We start from the raw sequence: 27214 nt of genomic DNA on the forward strand, positions 1-27214 counted from the left end.
GAGTCGATTCCGACTCATAGCGACCCTATAGGACAGAGTAGAACTGCTCCACAGGGTTTCCAAGGAGCGCCTGGTGGATTCCAACTGCCAACCTTTTGGTTAGCAGCCATAGCTCTTAATCACTACACCACCAGGGTTTCCAATCATTGTTACAACTATTGTTAACCTACCCAAATTTATTTAATATGTACTTGTTAGAAACCAGGGAGTCCTGGTGGTGGAGTGGTTAAGAGCTTGGCTGCTAACCAAAAGGTCAGCAGTTTGAATCCACCAGCCACTCTTTGGAAACCCTATGGGACAGTTCTACACTGTCCTATAGGGTCTCTATGAGTCGGAATCGACTTGACAGCAACAAATTTTTGTTAGAAACCCGAGACGCTTTTTGCTCATGAAGGACTTTGTCTTTCTTTCTTTATTTATTTCCTCCCTTAGTAGGGCAAAGATTACAGCAGGTCCATTACAGTGTTAAGGGGGAATTGGTGGTTGGTAATAGAGTTTTCCCCTTCTGTGTAGAAGAGCTGGGCTCAATTTCTGGCCAGTGTACCTCTTGTGCAGCCACCACCTATTCTTCAGTGAGGGATTGCATGTTGCTGTGATTCTGAACAGGTTTCAGCAGCGCTTCCAGGCTAAGACAGACTAGGAAGAAAGGTCTGGTGATCTACTTCCAAAAATCAGCCAGTGAAAACCCAAAGGATGACAATTGTCCTGTCTGCAACCAATCATGGGGATGGTGCAGGAACAGGCAGTTTTTTTATGTTATGCATGCGGTCGCCATGAGCTGGGGCTGCCAACTTGATGGCAGCTAACGACAGCAGCATTTGTTAAGCATGTAACAGGTATTCAGGTGAGCCTCACTTTCTGCAACAGAGTAGTAAGATGAAAACTAATTAACATTTGTGTAAATGCAGTCCTATTCTGACTTAGAAAAAACAGTTGCGATTGAGTTGATTCCAACTCACGGCAACCTCGTGTATGTCAGGTAGCACTGTGCTCCATGGGGTATTCAGTAGCTGATTTTTCAGAAATAGATCACCAGAACTTTCTTCTGAGGCACCATTGGGCAGACTTGAACCTCCAGCTTTTCAGTTAGCAGCCGAGGATAACCATTTGCACCCCCTATATTGATAAAGCAAGTATAATAAAAGTTAAGATTTGGGGATAATTCTTGGAATGGAAAAAAGAAAGTAGTGCTCTCTTAGAACATGATCATTTGCTTAGTTTGGATCGTCTTTTAGTCTTATTGATTTGTTCCTGCTACATGTAATATTTTACAGTGTAACAAACAGCTTACTTTTCAGTTACATAATTGAAGGGGGTGGTGATTTAGACCTTCTCCGATAGTCCTGTTTAGGACAGATTTTAAACATTATATGTATTGTTGTTAGTTGCTGTAGAGTCAATTCCAACTCATGGTGACCCCATGTGTACAGACTAGAACTGCTCCATAGGGTTTTCAAGGCTGTGACCTTTTGAAAGCACATTGCCTGGCCTGTCTTCCAAGGCAGCTTGGGGTGGATTTGAACCACCAACCTTTTGGATAACAGTCAAACGCTTAACCTTTGCGCCATCCAGGGACTCTGTCTATATATCTATATATTCCCTGGATAGAGCAAATAGTTAATGGTTATCATATAATTATGCATATATACGTATAGAATATGTATGTATATATACTCATACACAATAAACACATGTATAAATTTATATGTATTTATATTTTATATTTACATATACAGACACACACACATATGTATATATATTTTTAAAAAAAAAAAAGCCCAACCCATTGCCGTCGAGTCGATTTCCAACTCATAGTGACCCTATAGGACAGAGTAGAACTGCTCCATAGGGTTTCCAAGAAGTGGCTGGCGGATTCCAACTGCCAACCTTTTGGTTAGCAGCCAAGCTCTTAACTGCTGTGCCACCAGGGCTCCATCACATGTGTATAGACATGTATATGTCTTAAAAAAAAAAAGTATAGAAAAGTGATAAATACCAAAATAGCAAAAATGAAAAATAAATTTTTCCATAATACTGTCAGACATAAGATTTTTCTCTGAGCTGATGCTTTTTGTATTAATAAAACTGATGCTTTATGTGGGCAAAGGTGATATGGTTTATTCTTAAAATTTTTATTTATTCACATCTATTCAATAGTAGCAATAACAATTGTTACCACTCTACCTCGTATCCATTTGAAAAGGGAACAACAATTTTCAAATTACAATGTAAAGGTAAAGCAAAGTTTGCCTTGATGTACAGGGTAGGTGGAGAGAGTCAATAAAATCCTTTTTTAAAAATGTAATATGCTATAGTTTTTGCTAGATTAAACATGTTCTGTGCTTACTATAACTATATCACTATTATTTGATTCAGTTTTAAGAATTAAAATATCATCTGTTTTGCCCCTTCTTTGCCATGTGCTTACGTTGCCTTTGGGTTCAACTGTTCGATAATCTTCATTATTTTTAATGGGTACACAAGATTAGTGTTGGAGCTGACTAATTACTATTGTAAGTACCTAGCATGCTTTGTTCTGAAAAGTTTTTATTTTTAACTTTGAAATAAATAATTTGCACTTGCAGTCAAAACTGACTTTTAAGGAATTAAAAATCTGAAAATTGAGTTAAAAATGAAAATCTGAATAAAATTAACATGCACTTATTTGAAATTTCTATCCTCCTACATTCTGGTTGTTTTCCATATATATAATATATATATAATATGTATATAATGTATGTATGTATGTATACATGTATCTGTATACATACCAAAAAAAACTATTTTTATTTTGTTTTAATTCAATTTTTTATTAGTGTTTCTATAACAATAGAACAAACTCAGTCTATATGGTAGGTTATTTTTAAGCTGGTAGTCCTTAGTACTAGTAGTCATTACTAGCTAATCATAAAGACATACTTCCTGGGGAAATAACATCTTACTTAAATAATTATACACAGATGAAGAATTATCAAATATAATTAATTATGGAAAATAAATGATTATGAAATTACATATTAAGTCATGATAGCCATTTAAACCTTTATGAGTTTATCACTTTTTAATATCTTGATATTTTAGACAGATGATCTCCAGTGTCTCTAAATTATCTTTTTCTGGGGGAGGGGAGATAAAGCATATAAAATAATTAGAATTTAACTTTTCATTTTAAGCTCTTTGTGAGGAAGAACAACTGGTGGAATCCTTTAGCTTCTGGGTTTTATTTTGTTTTATTGTAAGTATGTTAGCCACATATACAGGGACAATAGCTTTAAACTACTTACTCTTTCCCACTCAACCCAAAACTCAAAGATCGCTTTGGGACTGAGACCACTTTTTCCCAATTATTTTGTATCCACATAGCACTTGATGCTTGTCTTGGTTTACTAGTGCTGCCCTAAGAGAAATACCAAAAGTGGGTGGCTTTGAAGAACAGAAATTCATTTTTTCACAGTTCTGGAGGCTAAAATTACAAATCAGGTTCTCAGCAGTGTTGATTCCATCTGTGGGCCTTTCTCCTAGTGAGCGACTTCTGGCAATCTTTGGCATTCCTTTCCTTAGATATGATCCTCACATGATACCTGCTTCCCTCTGTAAGTGTATTTCTGCGTCTGTTTTGATATTTTTGTAAGACACCATTCAGAGTGATTAGACTTAAGATCTACCCTACTCTAATTAAAATTACAAAAGAAAACCCTTATTTCCAAACAGAGTCATCATTTACAGGCGCTAAGACTTTGACACATATTTATGGGGTACACAGTTCAGTCCATAACAGTATTTAATAAATATTTGATGAATGAGCTTTCAAGGCAACATTCCTAGATTCCTATCAACTTCTACTTTAAAAAGTTCCTTCTAAATTTTCTTGGATGTGATGAAATTACTATGGTTGTTACCACTTTCTTTTATTTCTGTCTAAATGTAAACTCTTTTGGATCTGTCTTCTGTAAGTGTTTTTGTTGTTGTTAGGTGTGATTGAGTCGGTCCTGACTCATAGTGATGCTATATACAACAGAACAAAACACTGCCTGGTCCCGCACCATCTTCACAGTCACTGCTACGTTTGAGCACATTGTTGCAGCCACTGTATCAATTCATTTCATTGAGGGTCTTCCTCTTTTTCATTGATCTACTTTACCAAGCATGATGTCCTTCTCCAGGGACTGATCCCTCCTGAAAACATGTCCAAAGTACATGAGATGAAGTCTTGTCATCCTCGCTTCTAAGGAGCATTCTGGCTGTACTTCTTCCATGACAGATTTGTTGGTTCTTCTTGGAAGTCCAGGGTATATTCAATATTCTTCATCAACAGCATGAATCAAAAGCATCCTCTAAGTGTTAAAAATACCAAAATTCTATAATCTAACCATCATAAATGGTTTATTCACCTTTATGTTTTCTATGAAATTAAATAATCATCTCACAGTGTGCCTGACATTTACATAATTTAGACTAAGAACATATTCTACTACTAGAGGTCTTGGCTTTTTCATGGCTCCGAATTCACTTAGTGGAGTTGTTTTGAGGATATTGGATTAATGGGTCTGCCAGAACATTCATTAAGCCTGGAACAAAATATCAAGGTGACTTGTATCCAGATGTCCAGTGCAAAGAACCCATTACTTTTCTTCCTCTCTACTTGGGGACACAGTTCCAGAGGATCTGATTAAGAGCTACATGCATTATTGTTTGCATATTTTAAATATTAAGCTTCAAGAAAAAAGGTGGATGTAGATTAATAAAACTGAGTCCACTGAAGAAAGTAAGCCAATTGCTTCAAAAACTAGTTTGTATTTCAGACAGTGCTACTAGTATCTTCCAAAAGGGATAATTCAACAGTGGTGAAAAACAAACTGTTAATGAAAAAAGTCATTTGTATATTGCTGTCTTAAAATATAATTTAATCAATTAATAACAGATTGGGCTATTCCTTAAACAAACGGTGACCACACAGTCTAGAGCACCTAGTAAAGGGGAAGTTTAATAATCATTCAGTTAATTCAGATGTCATAAACAGGAAAACCGGGAGAATTAGAATGCCAAATTTAGAAGGAATTACTAGGATTGACTCTAATTAGCAAAACCAGATAATTATAACTTTCTCCCTTCATTTTGATAACTTAGTTTATATATCCAATGGTTACCTCAATACACCTATGCATCATTACAAGGGAAAGGGCTAAACAATCTTAAAGATGAAGCAGGGTCTGCAAGTAGGAGTTTAAGGAATAAGGAATGACAGCCCTCTTTTCTTTTGTGCCCCTAAACAGTCCCAGATCCACTGTCCACACAGCACTTCAAACCAAAACTACCAGTCCATAAGAGTTGTCACTTGTGATGAGATCTATTTGCTTTCCCAGTTTCTAAGAATAAAGCTTTGACTATATAGTGCCCACAGGGTAAAACATCCTTGTATCTGACACAGTCAGAACCAGCAGATGATCAGATCATTGAAAGAGTACTTTATTTTAACTTAAACATTCATCTCCAGTCTTTTGATGTAGGAACGAGGGTATTTCTTTGAATATTGCTCTGGGAATTGAAGTTCTAGATTTACTTTCTTGCTAAACCACACCATTGATGCATCATCTAAGATTTCCAATTTCCGTTTCCTTGCCTTGGAGCAAGAAATAGGCACTTGCAAAATAATCTGAGTGCACATTTTTTTCTACATTGTCACTATACCCACTCTGCCACTCTTCTCCACCCCCCATCTTTTCAGTTGTCTCTTCACACATAATTCAACAACTTTTTTATTTTATCAGTTAACTTTGGTGAATCTTTCCAAAGTGTTCAGGTTCATTTTCATAGAAATAACTCCTTCTTTTCACACTTAATATTTTACTGTTTACATAATGTTAATTAAATCATGTAGTTTTATACATAACAACATGTATAACTGACAGGAACCAGTTTGGGAACAAAAGAAGATACTCTTGATAAATGTAGGACTCACTGGAGGAAGTGTTGAGTGTGCATGGGTGTTATCCAATAGGTAGAATTTAGGGCATGAGTAAAAAATGCGTTGTAATGAGGCATCTCAGACCCAGTGCATCTGAATCTTTTGAGCACTTTTATAAGTTTTTCAGGTGATTCTTATACACATGAAGTTTGAGAACCACTGTTTGAATATTCTGTCACTTATAGAGCATTGGGTAGTATTTAATACAAGGGGGAAAATGCCATGCATTGGAGCAGCAATCTGGAGGGTAGTTCAAAGACAATCCTGTTGAACTACACCTTCCTTTATCATCACTACTCTAGTGGCTATTTGCTGAGTTTCTGTTTTTACATTTATTCTTGACTGCCTGATATCAGAACCTCCTTTCTATTATGGGGGAAATCCCTTGTGAGCTTGGTAGAAGGCAGGGCCTATCTCCCCGTTCAGAAGCTGAATGGGTCCAGATAATTTGGACCTTAAAATAGAGTCAGCCAGTTGGAAGACTCTTCTCAGTACTTTAAATCTGAAAGAAGTGAGGCAAAGTTGTAGGGGCAGTTCATGATTATTCATTGTAGTTGTGCATCAAGAGTCTGGCAGTGGCAGATCAAACGCTGAGTGTCATAATGTGCCATGGTGGATGAAGAGAATTTTAAATGCAGTGGTGGCAGTGGTGGTGTCTCAAGCAGCAGTGTCCTGAATTGGCTATTCCTATAGTGGGATCTTGGTGGTGTTCTCTGATACCCAGCTTCCCTTGTTTATTGCCCTTCTGAACCTAGTTCTCAATGGTGTCCATCGTTTCTGTGAACTAGCATATGTATTTTCAATAAATTAATTTTATAATTAAGTTAGGCATTATTAGTTTCTGACTGGTATAACCAGGTGCACACTTACTTTGTGTTTTATTACCTGTGGACCCTCTTCAACCCTTTGAAACCCATGGCTCAGAGTGTTCCCAAAGAATTGACATTCTTACTACTTACTAACAATCTGGATTTTTTTTTCACAACTAACTCAAATAAAATCAATAGTAACCTGCCTATCTAGTATACATTTTCTTTCAAGAAAATTAATAGTACTTCCAAATCAGATGATTTTAGATGTTTTTGTGTTTGTTTGTTTGTTTTTAATTTCTTTAGGACATTGTGTTTGTACCCATTTGTTTGTAAGAATAAATCTCAGCCTTTTATGTCCTATACTAGCACAAATAGTTCCAAAACCAAAAACCAAACCCATTGCCATCGAGTCAATTCCAACTCATAGTGACTCTATAGAATAGAGAAGAACTGCCCCCTAGGGTTTCCAAGGAGCACCTAGTGTATTGAAACTGCCAACCTTTTGGTTAGCGGCCATAGCTCTTAACCTCTGGGCCACCAGGGCTCCTACAAATAGTTATGCATCAACAAATGATGAGCAAATTTGCTCAACTGAGTAACAATACTAGAGAATTTCTTTAAAGTATTATTTTTGTCACATTTTGAAAGTGACTATTCAGTAAATTAACATGCGACAATTCTGTAAGATGTGAAATATAATCTTTCTAGAAATTTCTGAGAGTAATACATTAAAACATTCCATCATTAAACATCTTCAAACTTTGTGAACACCATATATAGCTTTAATGGGTCAATCACTCCACTTAGAACTTATTTTTCCTTTTAGCTAAAGTTAAGCAAGCATTATAACGCTCTGTTGCTTTTTGAAGTTTTCAAATCATCTTGAATAATGTATTTAAAATTCAAGAGAAACCATGCATTTTTTTACCTCTATGGTTGTCATTTTCAAACATCAGCTAAATTCTCTAATTTCTTCAGGTCAAAATAAAATCATATATGTGGTTATTAAGGAAAATATGCGTGTGGTTTTAATGACTACTGGCTAATCAGTAAGTATTGTATATTTGAATGCGTTTGGTTTAAAGAAACATAAAAACCTACTCACCAAAATTGGCCTAAAGAGTAAAGTCAGAAAGAAAAGTAGGGTTTAGGTTGGTTTGATTCAGCATTTCAATCATATCTTGATCATATCACCAAGGATAATGTTTCTTCCTCTCACCTCTGACTACCATGGTGTTAACTTCATCTCAAGGCTGATTTTCCTCCTAGTAGAAAAAAATAGGTGTAGCATTTACAGATTTCATAGTCATAAACCATATTATTCCAAAAAAGGGATGGGGTTTTGTCTTAGTCATCTAGTGCCGCTGTAACAGAAATACCACGAGTGGATGGCTTTAACAAAGAGAAGTTTATTCTCTCACAGTCCAGTAGGCTACAAGTCTAAATTCAGGGTGTCAGCTCCAGGAGAAGGCTTTCTCTCTGTCTGATCTGGAAGAAGGTCCTTGTGATGCATTAATCTTCTTTCGGTCGGGGAACATTTCAGGCATAGGAACCTCAGGTCCAAAGGACGCGCTCTGCTCCTGACACTGCTTTCTTAGTGGTATGAGGTGCCTATGTGTCTCTGCTCACTTCTCTCTTTTATATCTCAAAAGAGATTGGATTAAGACACTATCCAATCTTGTATACCTCATCAGTATAACTGCTGCTAATCCATTTTATTAGATCATAGTGATTGAATTTACAACACATAAGGAAATCACATCAGATTACAAAATGGTACACAATTATACAATACTGGGATCATGACCCAGCCAAGCTGACAGGTATTTTTGGGGAACACAGTTCAACCCATGACAGGTTCTCCTGGAAGTTCAAGGAACAACTCCTCTTAGAAGTAGCCCTGGTGGCGCTGTGGTTAAAGCACTTGGCTGTTAACCAAAAGGTGGGAGGTTTGAACCCACCAGCCACTCCTTGGGAGAAAGATGTGGCAGTCTGCTTCTGTAAAGATTGCAGCCTTGGAAACCCTGTGGGACAGTTTTACTCTGTCCTTTAGGGTCACTATGAGTCGAAATAGGCTCTTTGGCAACAGATTTTGGACTCCTCTTAGAATTCTCCAGAAAATCTCCCTTTAAATCTCATTGCCAAGATTTGGGCATATGCCCATTCATGAAATAATCCATTTGGTTAAAGAAATGCCTGATGCTGACTTGATTAAGATTGTGTTTTCTGAATCTATATTATGACAATTGGAATCAGCTGAGCCAAGTTAAGTTGATGCCATCAGAATCTACCCCTGGAACTTTTCCCCCAAACTGTAAGACATACAGTGAGCACTGCATAGAATATGTGTAGACTTTTTAATACTTGCCAATAAAAAGTATATGTGTAGGTAGAGACAGGATACACAGAAATATGTGTCGCAAAGCAGTGGTTCTAACAGTCTAATATTTAGGTAGAATAAAGTGACAAATTTTGCAAAATATAAAATTAGATAATTTATACCATATAACACGTTATATGGATAATAGATTTAAAAAAAGAATCTTTTAATTTATTCATTATGTGCTTAATGTACAACATAGACTCTGAACGTTTCTTTTATATCTCTGACCACCTAACAAAATGACTTACTCATATTAGATGTTTAATAAATGCTGTTGAGTAGACTAGGCAAAATATCAATATTGGATCAATTACTCCCTTTGTTTAAATAGACACTGCCTAAATTATAAACTTTTGCCTTTTGAGTGAACTTTACAAAATAAATAGTTCACATCCTTCTTCTTATGGGAATCAGGAAATAAAAAAAAGGGTTGAATTAACTTTTCTGTTTGGTTTTGGGGCCGCAGCATTACTGTTTACCGGAGGTAATGAAGTAAAGGAAAGAACAATTGAGAAAGGACAAAGGTAAATATTAGGGGTGTAGTTGAAAGGAAATGCATCCTTATGTTAATTGCAAGTGCCTGTAGGGTATTCAAATGAAATTGTCCTTGGAGGATGACAAGTCCTTCTGCTGATAAGTCAAAACTGATATACTAAGAGATAATAAGTTCTAAATAAGTTAAGAAAGGAAAGTTATCTAAATATTGAGGTTTAGGCCATACATACAATTAGAGGTAGCAGACCTGGTTCACAATGATTAAGTGCTAGGTTGCTAACAGAAAGATCTGAGGTTCTAACTCACCAGGGGCTCTGCAGGAGAACAGACCTGGTGATCAGATCTCATAAAGATTAAAGCCTAGGAAGCCCTATGGGGCAGTTCTACTCCATCACATAGCATCGCTGTAAGTTGGAATGGACTCCATGGCACACAGCAACAACAATTAGAGGTAAGATAGAGAGAAAACAACAAAGAAAATGGAAATAAAAACACAAGAACAACTACATGAGTGTGGGGGAAAAAAGGTGGTCAACTGTGTCATCATCTTATTCAAATTCTGAAAGGCTGTAAGCATTGTGTTAACCCATGGCTGATTTCTATCTCCCTATTTGAATTAGTAGGTTTTTGAGTGCAGAAATATACTCTTTCTTTTTTTGGTAAACATCAAACACTTTGGCCTGCAAGGGGAGTCCACTTTGAATATCCTAAAAGGTATCCTCTTTCTTGGGAAACTTCCTAAAAAACAATATAGTCAGATGGACTGAGGACTTTTGAGATAGTAACTATATGGGAGAAGCCCTGATGGCGCAATGGTTAAGCACTTGGCTGCTAACCAGAAGGTTGGCGGTGTGAGCCCACCAGCTGCTCTGCGGGAGAAAGATGTGGCAGTGTGCTTCTGGAAAGACTACAGCCTTAGAAACCCTGTGTGGCAGTTCTCCTCTGTCCTATAGGGTTGCTACGAGTCAGAATCAACTCGACAGCAGTGAGGTTTGTTGGGTTTAACTGTATGGGGGAAGAGTTGTTTATTGTTTTCTACTGTCCTTTATTTTATTTTATAATGGAAACAAAATAATTTCAATCTGTATCTTGGGCTGTAATTTAGCAAGATAATCCGTTTTTAAAAAATTATGCTGTGATGGTTAGTTTTTTGTTGTTGTTGTTTTTTAATGCAAACATTAAACAGATTCTAAAACTTTTAAAACAGTGATAGCCTAACTTTGCAATGTTTATCCCATGAGGATCGTATGGCATAGTCCAACAGTGTTTTCTGCATTCAGCTGGTCATCTAAGGTGCTGTCAAATCCACACCACACATTTTGCTCTGTAGATGGTATTCAGAGAGAATAACAAACTAATGCTTTTATCAACACAAGCCCTTCTTTGCCACCAAAGAGGGAAACACTACCAAATTATAGCAATTATCTATTGCTCCACTGAAAATCATTCCAAAATTTAGTGGCTTAAAACAATTACCATTTATTTTGTTCATAGTTCCTCAATATGGCAATTTAGGCTGGACTCAGCTGGGTTGCTCTTCTGCTCTGGGCTGGGCTGGATATCTTTTGGCTGAGTTTGTGTCTGCAATCAGTGTTTCTGCTGTCAAGCTGGCTAGGGGCTAGCTAGTATAGGAAAGTCTCAGCTGAACAGCTCCTCTGATTCATGTGTTTTCTCTTGCTCAAGTAGGACTAACCCCAGCTTGTTCACCTGGTGGCTTTGCAAGGTTCCAAGAGAGAGCTAGAACAAGCATGCGTGACTTTTTGAAGCATAGGCTTGCTACTTTTGCCACATCCTATTGGTCAAAACAAGTCTTAAGGACAAAAACCAGATTCAAGAGGTGGGGAAATAGACTCTACCTCTTGATGAAAGGAGCTACAAAGTCATATTTTGAAGGGGCCAGCATTCAGGGATGGAGATAATTGTAGCCATTTTTGCAAGCAATTTATCACATGTCCTTCTGCCTCAATTGTCTTTAGAGTGAGTTCATAGGTTGACAGTCTTAACAATGAAGTTAACTTATTCTGCTTTTGCTAGTATAGACCATATTCAAATTTAGCTGAAAGGATATTTGCACTATAAGTAGTACAGCCTTTTGTGAATTTTCATGGATGTAGTATCCAAGCCAAAGTATCGTTTCTAATGCCAATATAAGTATACTAATCCACTGTTAACTATGGAGTACAGTTAGTATAATACCTAAAAGAGTTAGCAACAATTTTAAGAAATTGAACTGGCCTTTCTCTTTGAATTCAACTTGGTCAGTTTTGAAAGACATGACTTATTATTTAGTGTGATTTCATTTAGGAGTTTCTCAACATGGGGTATAATGAATGTTAATTCAAGTTCAGAATGGTTGGCATCCTCTGCCCATTTACAAATATAAGAAGGAGAGTCATCATTTCCATAATTAATTTGCTAATTCACAGACATGGAAATGACTCATAAAGACTTCAGATGCCTTTGTTTCCAAAAAAAATTTTTTTCAGTTTTCCTTTGCCTTATTTGAGTGGGAAAGATTTGTCAGTTGAGGAAACGTGCTTCATCTCCTTCACTGATGCTGCTGGGAGTTATTAATTAGGTTTCTGATTTTGGCCGTGTTCTTTCCTGGTCACCGTGATGTGTCATTGAAACAGACTCATTAAAATGAGTGATGTGTGTTGTAATTTCATTAGTGTCATCAATAATGTATTACACTTTCCTTTTAGTGGTCTCTTTGTGTTGTGTATGGGTCAAGATGATTGTGTGAATTACATTTATAAGATGCAAATTGTTACAGATGAGAGAAGATAGGCATGAGGGTAGAATTAATGTTATTTTAAACACGATAACTACTAAAATGATTTCAATTAAATAATATTTTAATTAAGTCTGATGTCTCTACATGCCATGCTGAGATACATGTGGTGTGTATGCAAATAGGATGGCGATTTATTGAATTAAAGCTATGCTAACATAGTCCATTCTTCCTTCTGAATTGGAGGAAAACGGGTATTTATAAGAGCAGGAATGGTTCACTAAGGACTATATGAGTCCTAGTGTTTGTAAAGGACAGAGTATTGACATGAAAACTCTTCAAGTATATTTGGTCATTTTTCTTTCCATTCTATTTTCTTACTGGACATGTGTGTTTGGACGATTGTTGGTCAGATTCCCAGTCTGTCCTAATATAAAAGAAAAACTAAAAAGAAAGAATTTATATAGGGGAGGCTGGAGCCCTGATGGTGTAATGGTTAGGAGCTCAGCTGCTAATCCAAACGTTGGCAGTTCAAATCCACCAGCCGCTCCTTGGAAACCCTGTGGGGCAGTTCTACTCTGTCCTATAGAGTCACTATGAGTCGGAACCTAACAACAATAACAACAACAGCATATAAGGGAGGAGAGGCACATCCAGGTACTCTGAATAGTATGTATCATTGAAATGTTTTTACTCCATTTGACTAAGGCTCAATTGTGAAGAAATTACATGGGGTACAAAGGGCATTTGGTGAGAAACTTACATCAGAAGCATTGATCTAATGGAAATATTTTCAAAGGCAAAAGGTATTTGCACATTGAAAAATGGTACAATAGCAGTTTGCTCCCCAGGGAAGACCCTGTAGTACTTAGAGTTAATGGTTAAACATGTAAGACAGTTTTCAGAACAAAGACATCTATGGAAATATACGTGAAGAAGTGTAAAAACAGTGGCTAAGTTTTGTTTTAGTCTTCCATTCAAATCTTAAAAGCAAAATAGTATGCTAGTTTTTTTTTTCAGAAAGAACTACAAAAGAAGAATTTATTTTATATAAGCATAGAGCTAAATTATTTTTAGTACAGAAAGAGAAATTAGAAAAGAGTTCCTTTTGAAAATCAGTAGGAGAAATTATCCTTCTCATGAAAATTTAAAGAAGATATTCTCAATTTGTTTTTAAGGTAATATAATTTACAAAAGTGAAAAATATATTGCCACTACATAATAAAGATTAACTAACTTCAGTTATATTAGCAGCTACCCAAAATGAAGGTTTCCTCTTAAATTATGATGAAAGAATCCTAGTTACTTACAATCAACTAGAAGCTCAGTATCTGTAGTTTTATGCTGATTGGTATCCAATTTGGCAAGAAATGGATATGAGTGTTTATCTTACATAATAGCTTGCCACAAACCTACTACTTGAATCATGTAACATATGGAAAATGTGTTTAGCTCCTTGTAGAATTTCACAAATCAAAAAAAGATCCATTTCTATTCACATGGCTTGTTTACAGTTATTATAAAAGCATGTTACTGCGTTGCTTACTAGTTAGAAAAAGCAAGTGTTGGCATACTCCAGACTCCATTGCATTGGTCCTTAAGAAATACAGGTATTGCTTTCCAGTTTAAAAACAAAAAACTCATGGTATTTCTTGTGCTTTAAACCTTTTTACAATGAATTTTTGTTCTTCCACATTATCTCTCTTCTAGATCTTCAGCAGTTATGGCTGAAAATTTACATAAATATGTTAGAGACTGTGCTCATGCTTAAATGAATTGCCATTGGGGATTAATCCTGTAACCTTTATGAGCATGTTTTATTAATATCATCTTGTCATTAAATTGAATATTAATAATATTTAACATTTAATAACCATAGAATGTATAGGTAGGAATGTACTTTATGCCAGTGGGTTTTGAAAATGTGGAAAAGTCACTATAATAGCCTGAAACTTATTAAACATGTTTTCCATAATATACTAATTGCAGTGTTGTAATTCATTTAAGGGATAGGTCTTGATAACAAGGATTATAACAATTTTGTTTGTCAGTGTGCTGAGCAATATGCCCTCAAGGAGTGGAAGAATTTAATACAGTTTTTGAAAATATCTCTTGTACTCTTTAATTCCTGAAATATATTTTCCATGAAATGATTTATAATTATACATGAAACTAACAAAGTGGAGGGAGAGATTCAAAACTATAAATATTACGAAAGATGATTAAATACTTTGATTATGCTAGTTTATTTTTATTCAAAAAGGAGTGTAAATTGTCTACAAATGAGTACTTTTTAAATTACTGAATAATTAAAATATATTTTAAACTGTCTTTATGCTCAAAAATATCTTAAATAATAAACCATGTTTCTTCATATTCACCACCCGTCTTTCAGTTTGTTGTACTATGGTGGCTTGCGAGTTGCAATGATTCTGGAAGCTATGCCACCAGTGTTTTAAATTCCAGCAGGATCATCCATGGTAGATAGGTTTCAGTGGAGCTTCTACACTAAGACTGAGTAGGAATGAAGTGTTTGTAATCTACTTCCAAAAATTAGACAATGAAGAACTTATAGATTGCAACAGGACATTGTCCAAGTTGCTTGCTTTGGCCAAATCATTAAAACCAAAAAACCAAACCCACTGTCGTAGAGTCAGCCACATCATTAGGAGAGATCAATTGCCGGAGGAGGACATCATATTTGGTGAAGTAGGGGGCCAAACAGCATGTGAGAGACCCTCAGTGAGAAAGAATGGCACAGTAGCTGCAAGAATGGAGTCAAACATATTGGTGATTGTGAAGATGACATGGGACCAGGAAATATTTTATTCTATTGTACCTATGGTCACCATGAGTCACAGTCGACTCCATGACAGCTAACAACAACAATTTCATCATCGTCTTTAACATCTCTCTCTCTATATTTATCTATATATCCTGTCTATCATATGGTCTACTATCCCAGAAATGAAAAATTGAAGAATAACGGTGTCACATTCATTGTCAAAAAGAACATTTCATGATCTATCCTGAAATACAATGCTGTCAGTGATAGGATAATATCCATACACCTACAAGGAGGACCAGTTAATGTGACTATTATTCAAATTTATGCACAAACCACTAATGCCAAATGTGAAGAAATTGAAGATTTTTACCAACTTGTACAGTCTGAAATTGATCAAACATGCAATCAAGTTGGAAATAAAGGATCAGTAGTTGGAAAACATGGCCTTGGCGATAGAAACGATGCAGATCACATAATAGAATTTTACAAGACCAACGACCAATTCATTGTAAATATCTTTTTTCAACAACATAAACTGTGACTATACATGTGGACCTCGCCCAATGGAATACATGAAAATCAAATTAACTACATCTACGGAAAGAGACGATGGAGAAGCTCAATATCATCAGTGAGAACAAGGCCAGGGCCCGACTGCGGAACAGACCATCAATTGCTCATGTGCAAGTTCACGTCGAAGCTGAAGAAAATTAACAAGTCCACAAGAGCCAAAGTACAACCTTGAGTATATCCCACCAGAATTTAGAGACCATCTGAAGAACATATGTGATGCATTGAACATTAATGACCAAAGACCAGAGAAGTTGTGGGATGACATCAAGGACATCATACACGAAGAAAGCAAAAGACCATTAAAAAGATAGGAAAGAAAGAAAAGACCAAAATGCATGTCAGAAGAGACTCTGAAACTTGTTCTTGAACATAGAGTAGCTAAAGTGAAAGGAAGAAGTGATGAAGTAAAAGCTGAACAGAAAATTTCAAAGGACAGCTCCAGGAGACAAAGTAAAGTATTATAATGAAATGAGCAAAGACCTGGAGTTAGAAAACCAAAAGGGAAGGACATGCTTAGCATTTCTCAAGCCTAAAGAACTGAAGGAAAAATGCAATCCTAGATTTGCAATGTTGAAGATTCTGTGGACAAAAAATTGAACAACACAGGAAGCATTAAAAGAGCATGGAAGGAATACACAGAGTCACTGTACCAAAAAGAATTGGTTAACGTTCAGTCATTTCAGGAGGTAGCATATGATAAGAACTGATGGTATTGAAGGAAGAGGTCCAAGACGCACTGAAGGCACTGGCAAAAAACAAGGCTTCAAGAATTGACGTATACCAATTATGGTGTTTCAACAAATGAATGCAATACTGGAAGCACTGGCTGGCCTATACCAAGAAATTTGGAAGATAGTACCTGGCCAACCTACTGGAAGAAATCCGTATTTGGGCCCATTCCAAAGAAAGGTGATCCAACAGAATGTGGAAATTATCAAACAATATCATTAAGATCACATGCAAGTAAATTTTTCCAAAGATAATTAAAAAACAGTTGAAACAGTACATCAACAGGGGACTGCCAGAAATTCAAGCCGGATTCAAAAGAGAATGTGGAATGAGGGATATCACTGCTGATGTCAGACGGATCTTGGCTGAAAGCAGAGAATACCAGGAAGTTGTTTACCTGTGTTTTATAGATTATGCAAAGGTATTCAATTGTGTGGATCACAACAAATTATGGATAACAATGCAAAGAATGGGAATTCCAGAACACTTAATTGTGCTCATGTGGAACCTGTACGTAGACCAAGAGGCAGTCATTCGAACAGAACAAGGGGTTACTGTGTGGTTTAAAATCAGGAAAGGTGTATGTCAAGTTGGATACTTTCACCATACTTATTCAATCTGTATACTGAGCAAATAATCCGAGAAGCTGCACTATATGAAGAACACGGCATCAGGATTGGAGGAACGCTCATTAACAACCTATGATATGCAAATGACACAACCTTGCTTGCTGAAAGTGAAGAGGACTGGAAGCACTTACTGATGATGATCAAAGACTACAGCCTGCAGTATAGATTACACCTCAACATAAAAACAAAAATCCTCTCAACTGTACCAATAAGAAACATCATGACAAATGGAGAAAATATTAAAGTTGTCAAGGATTTCATTTTATTTGGATTCACAATGAACACTCATGGGAGCAGCAGTTAAGAAATCAAATGACATATTGCTTTGGGCAAATCTGCTGCAATAGACCTCTTTTTAAAGTGTTAAAAAGCAAAGATGTCACTTTGAGGACTAAGGCACGCTTGACTCAAGGCATGGTGTTTTCAGTTGCCTCATATGCACACAAAATCTGAACAATACATAAGGAAGACTGTAGAAGAATTGATGCCTTTGGATTATGGTGTTGGCAAAGAATATTGACTATACCATGGACTTCTAGAAGAACAAACAAATCTTGGAAGAAGTAGAACCAGAATGCTCCTGAGATGTGAGGATGTTGAGGATTCACCTTATGTACTTCGGACATGTTGACAGGAGGGACCAGTCCCTGGAGAAGGACATCATGCTTGGTAAAGTAGAGGATCAGCGAAAAAGAAGATGACCCTCAACGAGATGGATTGACACAGTGGCTGCAACGATGGGCTCAAATGTAGCAAGTGTTGTGAGGACGGCGCAGGACCAGGCAGTGTTTTGTTCTGTTGTACATAGGATCGCTATGAGTTGGAATTGACTCCACACCACCTAACAACAGCAACATCTTTATTTCAGTGGTTTACTATGAATTGTATCCTGATACTAAAACAAAAAACGACAACAACAAAAAAAGCTCCTCCCCCTTAAATGGCAAGCTTATTTTAACAGGGAAAAAAAAGGCGGTGGGGGAGGACTTTTGTGTAGGTTCTGTCTTTTAGAAGAATACATGAAAATATCCTAGACAATATCATCTTCATTTTGGAATGATTTGTGTTTGGGCCAAAATTACTCCTCGATTATTTGGGGTCTTTTATTGTTTTGCCCTTTAATGATATTTTAGTTTTCTGAATTAAAACTAATACTTGGGGAAAATTTCATAGTTTTTAACTCATTCTTGCTATTTTGTTTAAAACATTTTGATATCATGAAAACACCAAGTTGCAAATTGTATAGGTGAAAATAAATCTATACTGCTATATGTTGTTGTTGTGTGCGTCAAGTCAATTCTGACTCATAGCGACAAGGTAGAACTGTCCCATAGTGTTTTTAAGGCTGTAATTTTTACAGGAACATATCTCCAGGTCTTTTCTCTAGCAGACCGGATGGTGGGTTCAAACCACCAAGCTTTCAGTTAGAAGTTGAGCTCTTAACCATTGTGCCACCAGGGCTTGTATTACTGTTATACCGTATTTTATTTTTGCCCAATAATGTGTGCCTTCTATGTTTGTTTGCCAACCGTGTATTTTTGTTGGTAAACAAACATACGTATATTTGTAAGAGCTGCTATGCCAATTTTTTTGACATGTTGACGTAAAAAAAAAAAAAAAGTTAGCATAGCACACTTATGAAAATACTTTATGGGGGAAGATTGTGGTTGGCAAATAAACATAGAAGGCTCGTGTAAAAATATGGTGTATGTATGTGTATATATGAATTACTAATATGATTACTTTAACATGGTTGAATGGCTTCCTCTGAAGATCTTGTATTTCATAAATACTTTTAGAACAGCAGGAGGGAAACCCCTGTATAAAAAGTGTTCTGCTTGTTTCTGGTAATAGATCTAAATTTTTCTCAGAGTTCAGGGAATCCGACATTTCCTGTTGCTGGATAATGAGTCAGTCATTTACTTATTGAAAAAATGCTGCATTTCAGATTGGCATGTTTTCCATCTGGAACAGAAGCCTGGAGCAGTTGTATGCACGGACATAGACTGTGCATTTCCTAGGCCAGGTGACCACAGCAGGCACCAAGCCAGTAGACTCTAGGACTGAGCCAGATGGAGTTGGCTCCATTGCCAGAGGTGGTTTTGCCTTGCTCTTTGTGCTTCTGCGGGCTACAGAGGTCCAATGCTCTAGGCAAGCATATAGCCAAAATACTGCTCACAATCCATTTGCCACTGCACTTCGGAGATTTTTCCTCCTCCCATATCTGGAGAATGTCTGTTTCTTAATACAAAGCTTAAACCTGAATTTGTGAATATTTGGAATCTAGTCAGTGTTTCTTGATCTGCTCTATTTAATTCGTACAGTGTCAAGTTTACTCCTAAGCACAAAGATCAAGGATACTGGCTTATTAGGGGTAGCTCCTATTTCAAATGATCTATTTAAAAAAAAAAAAATCATTGTAAGAACCTCTGGGTTCAAGGGTCTTCTGCCCTCACTGCCACATACCATGTACTTGTTGTTGATTGAAATTTCTCTCTAAAGATACAAATTCTGTTGTTCTTAAATTAGCCAGGGCTTACAATGTAAAATAACCTGAATTGAAATAATTTGAACATTAAAGAGTATCTACTATGTTACCAACATTAAACTAAGCCTGATAAAAATTTTAAGTGAATTAAATCACCATGATTGAAGACCTCCAATGTTTGCAGCACTGAATCAGACCTGATAAAGAGTGTATTTCTCTACCTTGAAGTGTAAAGCAATGAGATGATACGTATGCACAAAATGTATAGGGATTAGGGCACCACAATAGAGAAGAAAAGGCACTGAAAAGATGAAGAGGTGAATATTCAATACCAGTTGGATGTTCGAGGAAAAAAAGATGACTTAGGGTTCACTTGAGTGAATAGGTAGATTTCATGCTCACTAACCCACTACCTGTTGCCATTGCCGTTGAGTCAATTCCAACTCATGGAAACCCCCTATGTTACAGAGAAGAACTGCTCTATAGGGTTTTCTTGGCTGTGATCTTTATAGAATCACAACATCAGGCCTTTCTTCTGCGGCACCACTGGGTGAGTTAGAACCACCAACTTTTAGGTTAGCAGTCAAGCACAAACCGTTTGCACCACCCAGGGACCTACAGAGTACAAATAATAAAAGATGTGGGTGGTAATTTCAAGAGAGGCTAAGATAGAGAAGTGTTGGTGGAGTGGGAAACAATGATCTAGAACATTATATAAAACTGAGGTTAGCTCTAGGGAAAATTGAAAATCAATTAAACCTAGTGTTGTGGCTCTTCTCCTCTACTCCCCCTTATATGCATTCCGTCTTCTCAAACTCCACTGTCACTAATTCAGGTCTTTGTCGTCTTTCGTCTGGATTAAATGGTCTTTTGTATTACAGACTAGTTATTCCAAAATAAAAATCTGAACACTTTCTCTATTGCTTAAAATACTTCCCTGGTTTCCCATCTTATAACATGGAGGAATCTAGAGGGTATTATGCTGAGTGAATTTAGTCAGTCACAGAAAGACAAATATTATATAAGACCACTATTATAAGAACTCAAGAAAAGGTTTAAACACAGAAGAAAACATTCTTCGATGGTTACGAGGGTGGAGAGTGCAGGAGAGGGGAATTCACTAACTGGATAGTAGACAAGAATTGTCTTAGGTGAAGAAAAGGACACACACACTACCGGGGAAGTCAGCACAACTGGACTAAACCAACGCTAAGAAGTTTCCTGAATACAGTTAAACACTTTGAGGGACAGAGTAGCAGGGGTGGGGGTCTGGGGATCATGCTTTCAAGAGACATCTAGGTCAATTGGCATAACAAAGCTTATTAAGAAAATGTTCAGCATCCTACTTTGGTGAGTGGCCATCTGCAAGCGGCCGTCTAAGATGCATCAATTGGTCCCGACCACCTGGAGTAAAGGAGAATGAAGAGCACCAAAGACACAAGGAAAGTATTAGCCCAAGAGACAGAAAGGGCCACATAAACTAGAGACTTCATCAGCCTGAGACCAGAAGAACTACATGGTGCCTGGCTACCACCAATGACCGCCCTGACAGGGAACACAACAGAGAGTCCCTGATGGAGCAGGAGAAAGGTGGGGTGCAGAGCTCAAATTCTAGTAAAAAGACCAGACTTAATGGTCTAATTGAGACTGGAGGAGCCCTGGAAAGCATGGCCCCTGGATTCTCTATCAGCCCAGAACTAAAACAATTTCTGAGGCCAACTCTTCAGACAAAGATTGGACTGGACTGTGGGACTTAAAATGATACTCGTGAAGAGTATCCTTCTTAGCTCAAGTAGGTACATGAGACTACATGGGCAGCTTCTGTCTGTAGGTGAGATAAGAAGGCAGAGAGGGTTAGGAGCTGGTTGAATGGACATGGGAAATCAGGGGTGGAAAGGAAGAGTGTGCTGTCAGTATAGGAAGAGCAATTAGGGTCACATAAAAACATATGTATAAATTTTTGTATAAGAGACCAACCTGAAATGTAAACTTTCACTTAAACTACAACAATAAACAAAAAAAATATTTCACTGGTTTCCTATTGCCCATAAGAAAAAGTTTACTTTCCTTAACTTGGTAAGAACAAGGGATACTGCATGGTTAAAAGTCAGGAAAGGTGTGTGTCAGGGTTGTATCCTTTCACCATACTTACTCAATCTGTATTGTGAGCAAATAATCTGAGAAGCTGGACTATATGAAGAACACATCATCAGGTTTGGTGGAAGACTCTTCAACAACCTGCGATACGCAAATAACACAATCTTCCTTGCTGAAAGTGAAGAGGACTTGAAGCACTTACTGATAAGATCAAAGACTACAGCCTTCAGTATGGATTGCACCTCAACATAAAGAAAACAAAAATCCTCACAACTAGACCAATAAGCAACATCACAATAAATGGAGAAAAGTTTAAAGTTGGCAAGGATTTCATTTTTCTTGGATCCACAATCAACACCCATAGAACCAGCAGTCAAGACATAAACGATGCATTGCATTGGGCAACTATGTTGCAAAAGACCTCTTTAAAGTATTAAAAAGCAAAAGTGTCACCTTGAAGATTAAGGTGCGCCTGACACAAGCTATGGTGTTTTCAATCACCTTATATGCATGCAAAAGCTGGACAATGAATAAGGAAGACCGAAAAGGAATTGATGCCTTTGAATTATGATGGCGAAGAATATTGAATATCCATGGACTGCCAGAAGAACAAACAAATCTGTCTTGGAAGAAGTACTGCCAGAGTGCTCCTTGGAAGTGAGGATAGCGGGACTTCGTCTCACATACTTTGGACAGGTTATCAGAAAGGACCAGTCCCTGGAGAAGGACATCATGCTTGGTAAATAGAGGGTCAGTGAAAAAGAGGAAGACCCTCAATGAGATGGATTGACAAAATGGTTGCAACAGTGGGCTTAAATGTAGCAAGTGTTGTGAGGACGGCGCAGGACCAGGCAGTGTTTCCTTCTGTTTTAGGTAGGGTGCTATGAGTCGAAAACGACTCGATGGCACCTAACAACAATACCTTAGTATACATGATCCTTTATGAATAAGCCGTGACTTATTCTCTCACCTCTTCTCTTATACTTGCCCACTCTGGTCCTTTACTTTGATCATACAGAAGCACAGGCATTGAGTTCACTGAGAACACCTGCAAAGGATGCTGTCTCCACCTCATCTAGCTTGGTTCCTTTCCCAAACCCTTTGTAACTGATAACTCCCATCAGCCTTCAAGATGAAACTCAAGTATCCTCTATTAGGAATCTCTTTCCAACCTTTCTCAGCGGCAGTCCTTTATCTGTTATCACTAGAACTTGCTTTTTTACTATGACAATTGGTGAACTGGATTTCAGTTATTTGCATATCTGCCTCTCATATCAGATTATGGACTTTCAGCTAGTTTGGGCTGGGAAAAAGTCAAGTGCAATAATGATAGCTTTCTGCGAAACTAAATCTCTTTCTATCAGTAAATAATGGGGACAGTTTTAGACTTGCCCAAGGCCAAATTCTTCTTTCTCAGCAATTCGGCTGAGGCACAAGGCACCATCTTATTACACACTCATACTAGTGAGAAGATGGTTTTCTAAATGTCCAACATATACAATAGGAGAGAGAATAGTATAATGAATTCCATGCCCAGTTTCAACAACTGTTAACTAATGGTCAATCTTGTCCTGTCTATATTGTCTACAGCCCCACTTTTCTTTCTTTCCTCCCAATATTTTTAATTAAATCCCAGACATGGTAACATCTCATCTGCAAACATGACTGTATTTATTTCTAGAAGATAAAAGCACCTTAAAAAACATACTTATGATGCCATTATCACACCTAAAATATGAATAGTTTCTTAGTATCATTAAGTATTCAATTAGTATTTAACTTTATAGTACTTCTCATTTTTTAAACTGTTTGAGTAAAGATCTAGCAAGCTGTGTATTTTGCAACTAATTGATGTTTCTTTTAGTCTAGACCAGTGGTTCTCATCTAGGGGTAATTTTACTCTACAAGAAACATTTTTGGCAGTGTCTGGAGGTATTTTTGATTTTCACACTAAGGAAGGGGTGCTACTAACATCTAGAGGGTAGAGGCCAGGGATGATATTAACATTCTTCAATGCACAGGACAGCCCCTCAGAAAAAAAGAATTATCCAGGCCTAATGCCAGGAGTGCTGAGACTGAGAAATCCTGGTCTAGAGCTTGAACCTTCACCTGTTTTTTTTTTTTCATTGCCATTCATTTGTTGAATAATTTTCCCTATAGTTTCCCACAGTCTATATTTTGCTGTGATACATTGGGTGTCATTTAGTATATTTCTTTTTCCTCTCTATTTATTAATAGTTAGATCTAAAGGCTTCATCAGGCTCAGATTAATTAAAATTTTTTTTTTTTAGCAAAACTATTCTACCTCATAGGCAGAGTTGTGCACTTCCGTCAGGAGACACATAATGTCTGATTATCTCTTTCTCTCTCATCAATATGGGAACTGTTGATGATCAGTGTCTATCCATTCACTCACTAAGGGCTGAAAATGGTGAATATTGTATCTTTACTACTTCTTCACTTAATACAGACATTACTGTTTCTTGGAAATATTCATTAAAGTGAATATGAAAATGGCATTGTGCATAAAACATTGACACATTCCATATTTTTCTTTTAGAAACATCCTGTACCACCTAGATGAGAAGACAAGCCAGTTTTCCATAATCCTGGAGGCTTGGGAACACTGCAGATCACTTCCATCAAATGAAACCCTTCAGGAAGCCCTGTCAGAGGTGTTGAACAGCATTAATTCAGCTCAGGTTTACTTCAAAGCAGGACTTGATGTGTTTGAGAGTGGCTTAGTTGGAAAGAACTGAGAAAACTCTCAGCATTTTAAGTTTGTTTACAATTCCACAAGCAAAAGCTCTAATCGGACCAGAATTTCTGACGTTGAAGACTTTCCCCCTCAATGGCTTTTTTACATTGCATTATTACATTGTATTTTTTTAATGTACATATAAATAGAGCATTTTGCACATTTAATATTTCTCTTATATCTATATATCTGTATACATAAAAGAAAGTTATAATACTAAATAACTAGATAACTAAATAACTAAATAATACTAAAGATTTATCTATTAAAAAGAAATCTGCTGTATTTATATTCAAAATGCTTTGGGGGAAAAGGATCCCAAGAAGTTCTGGACAATCTTCACTCCTATGGACAAAACATAGGAACAAAACTTATTCCCTGTGTTAGAGCTATTAACAACCTAGTTTCTGTAATAGAAATGGAGAATGGATGTGGTTTCAGATTAACTTCACTATTAAGTGTTCAATATGAAGACTTCAAGTATTCTGATTGAGTGATTGGTTGACCAAAGCCACTTTGAATGTTTTTATTTTATGAAATGAAGTGCCTGTTCTGAACACAACTAGATGTAGTAATACACTGGTTATCAAATTGTATTTTTGAAGTATTAAAGGAACCAAAAAAAAAAAAAAAGCCATAAACATTCCAGGGAAGAATCTCAAGTTAGCTGCACAGAGCAATTTAAATGCAAATTTTTTTTTTTGCTAACGACTTTCAAGGTGACTAGCTTTGAAACCCCTAATTTGCCTCAGTTGATTTTGTAAGAATTTCAGGACTGATGTATGCCTTATGCAGGAGAAAATATTTCCTTTTTTTATTTCTGTTGGAACCATTGAAACAGAGGTTACTGTAAAATGAAAGCATCTCACATTACTTTTCCTTCTTGTACCTTTTCTGAAACCTAGCTATAAGGCACTTTTCTCAGAATAATACATAATTTCCATAGGAAAGTAGCCAAGTTTCCCTTTGAAAACTCAAAATATCTTAAAAAGCATCAGAGTGCTATTTCCATCACTGACAAAAAGGACTTACTCTGAAAGAAATAGTTGTTCTGATCAAAGGAAAGCTCTTAATTTTATGAAGAAACTCTTATTTTTTTTTTCCTTCTTTAACCCTAAAGTGTGACTAAGATGAAAATGTAGAAAATATCCATGCTTCTAATGTTACACAGAAAATTCAGTGTGACTGTGTGTCTTTTCCACGCTTCAATTTTTCTCTCATGGGAAGAATGAAGCTTTTCACATTGACAATATCATTAGATGTGCCTAGCGTTCACTATTTTCTCCAACTCGAAAATTCTGCCTGTTAGGTAACAGTTTAAACTTGTAGCTTACCTTTAGAAATTAATTTGAAAATTGTTCTTCTGGCATTGGATAAGGCAATTTCTTTTAGGAAACATACCCTCAGAATATTTGATATGAATTTTTCTCTACCTAATGAAACACTCAAACACACTTCCCCATAACACACAGCTAGAACAACATCACGGACACTCCGTATACTTTTTATGGCTGAGCATAAAACGAATCTTAGTTTAAAGGAAAGTTAACGTTGAGGGGAAGGAATTAATCAGGATTGATTAATTGATTTATAAGGGTCAGCTGTTCCTTCCACAGCACTATTTCTATGCTGAAGGCAAAGTAGAGAATTGAGGCAATTAGCTAGATATTTCAAGCACAAATCCTTTTTCATCTGAATTGCCTATGTTCACATATTTTTTACAGGAGAGATTAGGCTTTTTTACAGTTTTTTGTAAGTAAAACCTATTTATTTGAAAATGTTTGCCATGTTAAGGACTGTCTGTAGGAAAAGCCTAAAACGACCAGGCTCCTGCTTGCCTTAACACGAGTGCTCTATCTTGCTCTGCAGAGAGTAAGCTAGAGATGGAGAGCAGAAAAGAGGTGGAAATACACGTACGGACACATGAGGGGCCAGATAATAGAATGCCTTATACCAAAGAGTCTTAAATATTTAATCAGGTTTCAACATGTTCATTGAGAAATGTATTTAAAACAAACAAACCAAGACAAACTCTTATCAGTTTGGTAGTTTAACATTTTGGAGGAAAATTCTCAATAAATTTATCCCCTTAACCTGCAATAGCATTGAGAACAGATGATGTTTTTTTCTTCTTTTTCATTTTCATTTACAGACGGTAGGTATACCTACAATAAATCACATTGGTCAGATAAAAATCTTAACAGCCTATATTTTTCACTTCTAAGTTATGTGGTATTTGGTGTTTGAAAAGCAGTTAACTGTGAAGTAACATGTTTTTAGTAGTCTATTTAAGGGATTATATGAAGAAACTAAATTATAATTAAAACAGATGTCCAACAATTCTATAGAAGCTGCTGTTTGATTGACTGCAGCAAACCTATTAACTAGCAGCATTACTGCTATGCTATAATTACCTCAAACCAAAAAAAAAAAAAAAAACACCAAATCCATTGTCGTCTATTACCTCAGGATTCCTCCAAACTTCTATCATTTTAATTTTTTTCCTCATAGAATCAAGTAAATGAAACCCTGAGAAAATTAATAGTAAGTGTTTTCTGTGAATTAGTAGTATGTTTAAATTGTTGCTGAGGCATATAAGTACCTTGCTCCTCTCACAACTCTTCATATATAGATTGGTGCCTGGACATAAAGAATCACAGATGGTTCTCCTCCCAGGAAGTTGTGGCAAAAGTTCAGGACTGAAATTTGGATTCAGGCGGGGTATATATGTGCCACTGCCATTTGCAGGAAAGCATCAATCCT

The 27214-nt window shown here is 36.6% G+C and overlaps 1 protein-coding gene across 1 annotated transcript in view; it reads left to right on the top strand.

Annotated features, from left to right (window-relative positions):
- NAALADL2 (N-acetylated alpha-linked acidic dipeptidase like 2) overlaps positions 1-24452 on the top strand; it is an 826538-nt gene extending 802086 nt beyond the window's left edge. The window contains 1 exon segment of the mRNA XM_012559589.1: positions 24254-24452. Within this exon segment, the coding sequence (XP_012415043.1) occupies positions 24254-24452 (199 nt within the window).
- The last annotated feature ends 2762 nt before the right edge of the window (positions 24453-27214 follow it).

This window comes from Trichechus manatus, unplaced genomic scaffold (genome assembly GCF_000243295.1).
Source record: "Trichechus manatus latirostris isolate Lorelei unplaced genomic scaffold, TriManLat1.0 scaffold00274, whole genome shotgun sequence".
NCBI lineage: Eukaryota > Metazoa > Chordata > Mammalia > Sirenia > Trichechidae > Trichechus > Trichechus manatus.